Source organism: Macaca mulatta, chromosome 1 (genome assembly GCF_049350105.2).
Source record: "Macaca mulatta isolate MMU2019108-1 chromosome 1, T2T-MMU8v2.0, whole genome shotgun sequence".
Lineage (NCBI taxonomy): Eukaryota > Metazoa > Chordata > Mammalia > Primates > Cercopithecidae > Macaca > Macaca mulatta.
Window position 1 is genome coordinate 17,832,030 of NC_133406.1, and position 10,471 is coordinate 17,842,500.

A 10,471-nucleotide genomic window follows, 5' to 3' on the forward strand; every position below is an offset into this window, starting at 1 on the left:
ACCAGAGCTTGGGGCAGTGGGAGCCACTCTGGCGTCTGCATCAGTACCCTCAATCCCTGCCAAATAGGCAGCAAGGCCTCACCCGGAACTGCCCCCCGGCGCCATCGTCCAGCTCCAGGATGTAGCCGTCCACAGGGCTGTGGGTGAAGGGTGGCATCCTCCAGGCCAGCGTGACGCTGTTGTTGCGGGTGCAGCATTTCTCCAGCTGGAGTAGGGGGACGGGTGGCACTGTGAGAGGGACACGCACGAGTTAGCACATGAAGCCCTCCGAGGGCCCCAGCCCGGTCCCCCACCCCACTCCATCCCAGGGATCCTGGCCCCCAGAGGACAGCCAGGCTAAATTCCTTCCCTGGCCACCCTGTAGTCACTCCCAGATGCCCAGGAGTCGGTCTCCAGGTGGGCCGGGGATGAAGGCAAGCACAGGTGACCTTGCGCTTCTCAAACCTAGGGGTTGTCCTTCCTGGAATCTCAGGGGGCCCGTGGCAGACGGCCCCACCCCTCTGAACCTATGGCCCTATGGAAGGATGTCCTCTTTCCCATCTGCCCACTGAGAACCACTGGTTTCGACTCAGACTCATGAGGAACGCATGAACAGTTCCAACAGAGTCCAGGTTCCCTGTGCTCCTGTGCGTGGCACAAGCCCCTGGGGATCCTCTCTGCAGGGCCCACAGCTAAGTGGCAGCCAGCCAGCAGCTCATGCCTGGAACTGGGAAGGTGAGGGGAGATGCCTTTAAACCTTTGGCTGGAAGCATTTAAAAGATCAGGGGACGAGATCCAGGCAACAGAAGCAAGTCTCGAGTATTGGACAGTCAACCTAAAGAACTAAGGATTTGAATCAGTTGTATCAGAAGTCCTATTAAGGTGAGAGTGGGAGAAGCTTTTTTTTTTGAGACAGAGTCTCGCTCTGTCACCCAGGCTGGAGTGCAGTGGCGCGATCTCGGCTCACTGCAAGCTCTGCCTCCCGGGTTCACGCCATTCTCCTGCCTCCGCCTCCCAAATAGCTGGGACTACAGGCACCCACCACCATGCCCAGTTAATTTTTTTTTTTTTTTTTTTTTGTATTTTAGTAGATATGGGGTTTCACCATGTTAGCCAGGAAGGTCTCCATCTCCTGACCTCGTGAAACGCCCGCCTCGGCCTCCCAAAGTGTTGGGATTACAGGTGTGAGCCACCGTGCCTGACCAAGTGGGAGAAGTTTAAAATTTTTCTAGCTCTAGTCAGGCTCAAGAGATTTTATAAATCAATAGAGTTCACTTTGACCTTTCTTTTTTTTTTTAAAGGGAAAATTGAAACACTGTTTTTGTTAAAAGTACGTATTTCAATTTGGTTCCAAGAATTCGGCACGCGACTGGCTGAGCACAGCCTGACTCTCAGCCTCAGTTAACGAGCTGGTAGGAGTCCTTGCTTCATCCCCTGGGCCCTGCTACACGGCTCTCCCACTTCCTCTCTGAACCCTGACCAGCCAGTGACCCCATCCAGTCCAGTTACCCCTGACAGTCCAGTGACCCCATCCAGTCCAGTTACCCCTGACAGTCCAGTGACCCCATCCAGTCCAGTTACCCCTGACCAGCCAGTGACCCCATCCAGTCCAGTTACCCCTGACCAGCCAGTGACCCCATCCAGTCCAGTTACCCCTGACCAGCCAGTGACCCCATCCAGTCCAGTTACCCCTGACAGTCCAGTGACCCCATCCAGTCCAGTTACCCCTGACCAGCCAGTGACCCCATCCAGTCCAGTTACCCCTGACCAGCCAGTGACCCCATCCAGTCCAGTTACCCCTGACCAGCCAGTGACCTCATCCAGTCCGGTTACCCCTGACCAGCCAGTGACCTCATCCAGTCCGGTTACCCCTGACCAGTCCAGTGACCCCGTCCAGTCCGGTTACCCCTGACCAGTCCAGTGACCCCATCCAGCTAGGAGCAGCATCTGGAGTGGCCCCAAGCCCCCCCTCCACACCCCCACTTTCCAAGGGGAGCTCTTTCACTGCAGCTCCTCCACTCTGCCAGGCTCCTCCTGCTTCTCAGCACTGTGTGTCATTTACACCTGGGGCAAGTGGCCTTTCCAGACCTTACTGGAGGTGCAAGCTGTGTGGGAGTGAGCATGGCAATGTGAGACTTCCTTTTCTTTAGTTTAAAATGGCCACGGATTTTGCAGGTAAGGACTTCCTGAGTTCACAGATTCTGCATGTGTGGTCCTCAGTCCACAAACACCAAAGAGCTTTATTTCCCTTCCCTTGACATCTGTGGAGGGGCAGCATGCAGAGTAGGGCTCTGGTTCTGGCCAGCATTTGCTGATTTCATAATGGGTTAAGTTATGCAAACTTTACTTAACCCCCTAGGGTCTCTGAACCCACCTTGCTCATTCTGCTATCATCGCTGACCTTCTTGCTCTTGGGACAGAGAAAACTGATTCTTGCCTCAGGGACTTTGGACTTGCTATCCGTCTGCTGCCTGCAAAACTCATTGCTTAGATTCTTCTCCCTCCTTCTCCTCCACCTCCTCCTCCTCCACTATTTCCTCCTCCTCCTCCACTATCTCAGCCACCATCTCCTCCTCTTCTACCTTCTCCTCCTCCTCCACCACCTCCTCCTTCTCCACTATCTTAGCCACCACCACCTCCTCTTCCACCTCATCCTCCCCCTCCTCCTCTGCTACCTCCTCCTTCTCCTCCGCTACCTCTTCTTCCTCCTCCTCCACTACCTCCTCCACCTCCTCCTCCACTATCTCAGCCACCACCTCCTCCTCTTCCACCTCCTCCTCCTCCTCCTCCTCCACTACCTCCTCCTCCTCCATTACCTCCTCCACTACCTCTTCCTCCTTCTCCACCACTTCCTCCTCCTAACCCCAAATCTCACCCCATGGCATCTACTGCTGCCCCTTCCTCTGATTCCTCTTCATAGCACCTGCCACCATCCAACATTCTATTATACATTTGTTTAGTGTCTATTTCCTGCTCGAGAGTGTAAGCCCAATCTTGTGAGTTGGTAGACTTGTTCACCATTGCATCTTGAGCATGTGGAATAGTGCCTGGCACATGGTAGACACTCCCCAAGCACTTCTGAATGAACAAATGATTGTTGTTGAACAAACGATCGTTTTTTTCACAAATGGGAAGCCTCAGATTCTGACGGGATGCTTCTCACTCCAGCTCACATGGCTGTCAGGGGCTGAGCTGGGACTTGAACCTAGGTCCGTGACTCTGGTGTTCCGACTCTCCCACCCTGCCACACTCTGTGCATCACAGGTCCCCCTATGGCACCGAGCTGCCTCTCAGACTGCATGCCTCTTTTGAAAGAAGCACTAACTGAACTGGGGCCAACCGCGGCTCACCCCTACATTTCATCTGAATGAAGTCCAGCTGGTGGATGGCCTGCAGCAGCGGCTCGCTGTCCAAGGTCAGATCAAACTCCGCAGACACTTTTGGCTCCAGGGCGCCTTTGACCCACTGCTCCTGAGACACCTGGACGCGTTTGATCAGAGCATCTGAGATCTTAAAGGAGAGCAAAGAGTTTAAGGTTTTGCTTTGCAAAGGAAAAATTGTGCAGCCAGGGGTGAGGAAGAGGTAGGGGCTTTGTCTCTATGGGACTCAGAGACAGAAAAGGGTTGTGCTCTCGAGCCATGGCAGAGATTAAATGACCCCTGCGCACCCAGCACAGGCTGTCTAAAAATGCATTGAAATGTTGTTTCAATCATATTTCAGAGTCACATGAAATGAAAAGAAGCACTTGCTGCCTAAAGAGAGTGTAGCAAACACTGTTGAGAAATACAAGATGCTTTTTAAATATAGAAATGCATCCTTCATTAGATCTGTTTTCCTAGATCTAGTACTTTGCAAAGTGAAACATACTAGCAGTTTGCCCCAGTGTCTAAAGAAAGCATATTCCACACCCCTAAAATTTCTAAGCCCACATCTGCTCCCTGCCCGTGTGTTTCCTCTGAGTTCTGCAACTTCTGCTCCAAACTTGACTGCATCACACCCATGGTTCTGCTCCCCTTTGCTGGAAAGTCCTGCTTATCAGACATTTGCACGTGTTCCTGTCGAGCCAGGATCTCGTGTATCTTTCTTGGGAAACAATCAAAGGGATTCATCATTTTCCCCACTGACAGAGGCTGAATCACTGCCATGTTCCTGAGAGATACTCATGACCCTGAGTCAGCCTGAATGCAGGAGAGATGGCCCCGAGAAGATTGCACTGTCTCTGTAGGCAGCTGGTCACCAGCCATGCCTGCAGGACTCTGCACATTGAGATAATGGGCCATGTGGATTCTGCTAACTTGCTTCTTCCGGTGCAATCTGTCCAGCTTGTTTGGCAAGACTGTCCTTTCCCGTTTGTGGGGAAAATGTTGCAGTGAGGCATTTCAGCCCTAGAGATGATGTCATTTCACCTCCTCGTTTCATGCATGCTGCAAAATTAGGTCACATCTAGTGAGAGTCAGAGCCAAGGTGAGACCCTAGGTCTTCTGGAATCACTGAGCAAAGGAGAATCTGCTCAATCCAAGCCAGGAAAGGATCTTGACTGGAATTTGGACTGATTTGGGGAACAGTGGGGCAGTTGGAGGAAGACCATCTGGTGTCTTCCAGGGACAGGCTCACCTGTAAGAACCCCGAGGGGTCGTTCTCCTTGATCACCTCCAGGCAGTACTCCATCAGTCCGGTGGACTGACGCAGCTTCAGTGTGCAGTGATTGATCTGGTCCCAAACCACCTGCAATGGAAAGACTCCTCTAAGTAACTGTCTCCTGAGAGGAAGAGCAGGCAGGCCACGGCAAGAGTCAGAGAACTAGCGCCAATACAGCCTGGTAGAAGCGGCGCTGGCCTGACCACCTCGCACCCACTCCTGTCTCGGCTCTACTGCTGAGCTCTTTGCTGGGAAATAAGTGGACTCACTTCCCAAGAAGCAGGGCTACAACACCCAACACAGAAACCTTTCTAAACTCATGACAGTCATGCAGAGAAACAGCATAATCTGGAACTCTCCATACAATCAGTGACCAGCTTCTTGACTGGCTTCTGACCTCTCTGTGGCCCTGGATAACGCGATGGTCTTAGCCCCCTCACTTATGAACCGTGGGATCATCTCCAGCATGCATTTCTGCTTTTCTTGACAGTAGTATTTTCTGGTCCAGTTATGAAATGTCTCTAGCACAGATGGAGCTCCTCAAACAGTGACAGCCCGTCATCAACTCAGAGAGTTCATGGGTGCCTGGTTGAGTCAGGGACTCAGTGTGATGTGAGGGGAGAGTCTCGTCTTCCCTTGGTGGTAACTGGCTGTGTATGTTATTGCTGACTATTGAGGACATGAGCTATCAGAGAGGACCTGAAGAAGGGGACAGAGCTGGAGACCTGAACAGGGTCAGCGCTAGTCACTGTCATTGGTCACTTCTGCTCTGCAAAATGGGAACAAGAATAGTCCCTTAGATAGAAACAGGGAGGGAGAAGGTGGGCCTCTGACTTGAAATCCTCAAGATACAGGGCATATTGATTGATCTCTGTCAGGTCACATGAATGTAACTGAACCAGCTGGTGCATCCCTTCTTTGTCTCATTCATTCATTAGGTCATTCATTCACTCACTTAGCCAATATTTACCCAGTGCCTACTGTGTGCTCCACCCCACGCTAGTTGCAGAGGATGTGGCAGGGACTCAATGTGTCAGTCTCTCAGGTACCTACCTTCAACTTGTGTTCCCTCTCCTTTGTCACCTTGGTGAGCAGCTTGGCTTTCTGACGAGTTAAAGCATCCACAAGGGCATCACACTGAGCAACCAGGCAGGCTTCGTAGTCCAGTCCGTTTTCCTGGCAGAGGTCAGGGGTTGGTTGGGAAGAAGCAGAGAGTTTTAGGGGAGAAGATGCTAAAATCTGGTGAATGCTATAGACAAAAATATATTTCAGAGAAGTTCATCCTAGAGTTCTCTATAATGTTGTTAAATTAGAGACAATATTTATATGAATTAAGGCAGGTACTATGAATCTCAGCACAGCCATATGGCAGAACATTCTATAGTCATTCAGATCTTGTTCATAGGGCATTTTTAATGCCATGGGAAAATGCTTATTAGAGACTGTTAAGAAGGAAAAAAGGCAGGATACATGCTGTTCACAGCATAATTCCATACATTGTGTGTGTGTGTGTGTGTGTGTTTAAAGTAATAGAACAATATGTATCAAAGCGCTGAGAGTGGTCACCTCAGATGGGGGGATATTGGTGAACTTTTTCTTATCTGTCTGTCTATTTCCCCCTACCTTCCAAAGTTTCTGTAACACCTACTTGTGCTTTTTTTTTTTTTTTTTTTTTTTTTGAGACGGAGTCTTGCTTTGTTGCCCAGGCTAGAGTTCAGTGACGTGATCTCGGCTCACTGCAAGCTCCGCCTCCCAGGTTCACGCCATTTTCCTGCCTCAGCCTCCCCAGTAGCTGGGACTACAGGCAACCGCCACAACGCCCAGCTAATTTTTTGTATTTTTAGTAGAGACGGAGTTTCACTGTGTTAGCGAGGATGGTCTCCATCTCCTGACCTTGTGATCCGCCCGCCTCGGCCTCCCATAGTGCTGGGATTACAGGCGTGAGCCACTGTGCTTTGTATAATTGGAAAAAAGTAAGACAGACAAAAAAAAAATAATAATAATGCTCTTGCAGTAAAGTCTTTCTCAGTTTTTAAAAATCTCCTTCTGGGTCTCAATGTGGATCCAGACCTCATGTGATGAGCTGAATTTTGTCTTCCCAAGTTCATACATTGAAGCCCTAACCCTCCCCAGTGCCCCTGAATGTGACTGTATTTGGAGATAAGGCCTTTAAAGAGGTCATTAAGTAAAATGAGGTTGTATAGGTGGACCCTGGTCCAATATAACTGGTGTCCTTATAAGAAGAGATGAGGATACAGATGCACAGAGGTCAGACCATGTGGGGGCACAGGGAGAAGACGGCCATCCACAGGCCAAGGAGAGAGGCCTCAAGAGAAACTAACCCTGCTGACGCTTTATCTCAGACCTCCAGCCTCCAGAGCTATGAGAAAATAGATTTCTTCTGCTTAAGGCACTCAATCTCTGGTGTTTTGCGATGGCAGCCCCAGCAGGCGAATATATCTCATGTCTGTGAAACATGGGAAAAATTATGACTTAAAATGCCCCGTGGCTGAAGTCTGTACTTAACTTGTTAGGAAGGGTGGTTTTTAAGAATTCAAGGGGCCAGGCACAGTGGCTCATGCCTGTAATCCCAGCATTTTGGGAAGGTGAGGTGGGTGGATCATGAGGTCAGGAGTTCGAGACCAGCCTGGCCAATATGGTGAAATCCCGTCTCTACTAAAAAATACAAAAAATTAGCCGGGCATGGTGGCAGGTGCCTGCAATCCCAGCTACTCAGGAGGCTGAGGCAGGAGAATTGCTTGAACCCGGGAGGCGGAGGTTGCAGTGAGCCGAGATCACGCCACTGCACTCCAGCCTGGGTGACAGAGTGAGACTCTGTCTCAAAAACAAACAAACAAACAAACAAAAAACAAGAATTCAAGGACCCTCAGTCCCTTTTCTTCCTCTAGATATGTCAATGCTTTATGGGTTTCTCATCTTATGAGCAGCTCCTCTATGTGTGTACATTCACACAGGAGCACTTGTGTGTGCACGTTCTCCCCTATAGACAGACCCTGAGGCCACAGATGGTGCCTCAATGATCTTTATATCCTGTGCTGGGCTCAGTACCTGACACAGCATAAGAGTTCAGTAAACACATTTGTTTAGAAAACAATGCATTTATATTTTGATGCCTTGATGACATGGGCATATTTGGCCACAAAAGCACCATATACAGATGCCACCTAGGACAACATGATATGTAGAGTGCTAAATCACATCTTTCCAGCTCTCTCTAACTGGCTCTGTGTAAAAGTCCTTTCCTGTATCAAGTGTCGCGTGTGTGCCAATGAGTTGAGTATGTGATACTTTCAACACCCAAGCCTAGAGGGTAGGACACATTAACCTTCTAATGTCCATCACTGAGAAAATCCTCGCCACAAGACTTTTCCTTTCTTCTTCTTCTTCTTTTTGTTTTTCTTTGAGACAGACTTTCGCTCTTGTTGCCCAAGCTGGAGTGCAATGGCACGACCTCGGCTCACCGCAACCTCCACCTCCCGGGTTCAAGCGATTCTCCTGCCTCAGACTCCAGAGTAGCTGGGATTACAGACACCCGCCACCGTGCCCAGCTAATTTTTGTATTTTTGGTAAAGATGGGGTTCTCCGTGTTGGTCAGGCTGGTCTCAAACTCCCTACCTCAGGTGATCCACCCGCCTCGGCCTCCCAAAGTGCTGGGATTACAGGCATGAACCACTGCGCCTGACCCCTTTCTTCTTATTACGATGCACAACGTGCAAACTTTCCACACTGAGTATTTCTCCTGACGCCAGAGTTGTGCTCACCTGGATCTGCTGCAATATGTTCTTCAGTTGAACCAGAAACTCCTTTGCTTCCTTTGCCTTATCCGAAACTCCATTTAAGGCCTGAGATAGTTGTGCCTGAAAAAGATATCACACATTAAAAAGAAAAAGTAGGTGTGAAAGGCACTGAAAATTTGCACTTCATCATCATAAAAGCTTATGTTTTTAAGAGGGGATAGGGCTGATTCCATGCATCTTCTGTTCTCATTGATGCAGGGACCACCACTGACCCATGATCTCTATGACATTTGTTTATTTTTCCAGCAGTGGTAGATTGGCCTACACTCTCTCATCCCCAAAGCTGGATAGAGGTAAGGAGCACTCAACTAATGGGTTGAAGCAAACAGGTCTGCCCCGATGTTTGCAGAGCACAAGACAAGAAGATAAATAGAGCCCTTGGCTTGGCCTGGCCCCCTCTATCCATCATCAGTACACGTTTGTATGGACATTCCAGACCCCAGGTCAAGTTCCGTCCACCCCATCCCTACACAGTCATCTCCTGGCCTGGGGTGCAAACCCTGGGGCCTGGTCTGCCCTGAGGGATAGACAGGAAGGGGGCTGTGGGTCCTGGAACTGGACTAGGTATATGGACTGGTAATCCTATGGCATCCTGTAAAGGGGCACACAGGCTCCTATCCTGGTACCCTTAGCCCTGGGGACTCCTAACCTTGCAGAGAGGGGTGTGGCCAGCAGAGGTTTCTGAAGCACGAGGATCAGTTGCTGTGGCCCAAGAGTGAAACTGCAAGCTGAGCTCAAATCTATGGCTTTTGGCACCAGGCTTCTTTGTAACAAACCACGTACACACACTTGAATTTGTCTTTAAAACTTAGCTATTGAGGCCGGGCGCGGTGGCTCAAGCCTGTAATCCCAGCACTTTGGGAGGCCGAGACGGGCGGATCACTAGGTCAGGAGATCGAGACCATCCTGGCTAACATGGTGAAACCCCATCTCTACTAAAAAATACAAAAAACTAGCCGGGCGAGGTGGCGGGCGCCTGTAGTCCCAGCTACTCAGGAGGCTGAGGCAGGAGAATGGCGTAAACCCGGGAGGTGGAGCTTGCAGTGAGCTGAGATCCGGCCACTGCACCCCAGCCTGGGCGACAGAGCAAGACTCCGTCTCAAAAAAAAAAAAAAAAAAAAAAAAACTTAGCTATTGAGTAGACATGACCTTGATTTTTTTTTTTTTTTTTTGAGACAGGGTCTCACTCTGTTGCCCAGGCTAGAATGCAGTGGCTTAATCATGACTCACTGCAGCCTCAACCTCTCAGGTTCGAGTGATCCTCCCGAATCAGCCTCCTGAGTAGCTGGGACTACAGGCATGCAACACAATTAGTGCCCAGCTAATTTTTGCATGTTTTAGTAGAGACGGTGTCTCGGAGGCTGTGTTGCCCAGGCTGGTCTCAAACTCCTGGTCTCAAGTGATCCTCCCACCTTGGCCTCTCAAAGTGTTGGGATTACAGGTGTGAGCCATCATGCCCATCCAGACTGTGACCTTGATTTTCAACATGACTCTCATTTTCCACATTAAAAAGCTGAGGATAGAACAAAGCAGTCAGAAGGTCCAGGGTCTCCTTCTCCCCCAAGTCCCTTCCCGGGTCTCTGCTCAGATGTCACCATGTCAGTGAGGACTTTCCCCACGACCTTGTGCAATAGCCCTCTCGCCTTCCCCTGGATAATTCTTCCTCCTAACAGTTGTCACCACTCAACCTAGAAAACTTGTTTGCTGTCCATCTCCAAGTCCTAGAATGAAGGACAAGGGCTTTTCTGGGTGGCTCACAGCTTATCCCGGCACTGGAAGAGCACCCGGCCCATGGTAGCATTAAATAAATATTTGTTGAATGCATGAATCAGTGAATGGGATTCTTTAGACCACACCAACGGTTGTCAAAGTGTGGTTCCAGACCAGCAACATCGGCATCGCTGGGCGATTTGTTGAAATGCACCGTCTCTGGCTGCACCGCAGATCTGCTGATCAGAGGCGGTGGGTGAAGCCCTGGAGTCTGTGCTTTACCAAGCCCTCCAGGGGCCTCTGATGCAGTTTGAGATCCCCCTGGA

The 10,471-nt window shown here is 50.1% G+C and overlaps 1 protein-coding gene across 4 annotated transcripts in view; it reads right to left on the bottom strand.

Annotated features, from left to right (window-relative positions):
• The window catches only part of TRIM67 (tripartite motif containing 67), a 63,294-nt gene that overhangs the window by 15,006 nt on the left and 37,817 nt on the right, over positions 1-10,471 (bottom strand). For 2 of the 4 annotated variants that reach the window (XM_015126160.3, XM_077998699.1), the window contains exons 2-6: positions 8,400-8,495; positions 5,671-5,793; positions 4,594-4,704; positions 3,336-3,489; positions 83-228 (exon numbers count right to left, since the gene is read on the bottom strand). In XM_015126160.3, the coding sequence (XP_014981646.1) occupies positions 83-228; positions 3,336-3,489; positions 4,594-4,704; positions 5,671-5,793; positions 8,400-8,495 (630 nt within the window). Of the gene's footprint in view, positions 1-82; positions 229-3,329; positions 3,490-4,593; positions 4,705-5,670; positions 5,794-8,399; positions 8,496-10,471 lie in introns of all 4 variants that reach the window. The other 2 variants (XM_001106233.5, XM_077998688.1) reach the window with 1 other exon arrangement.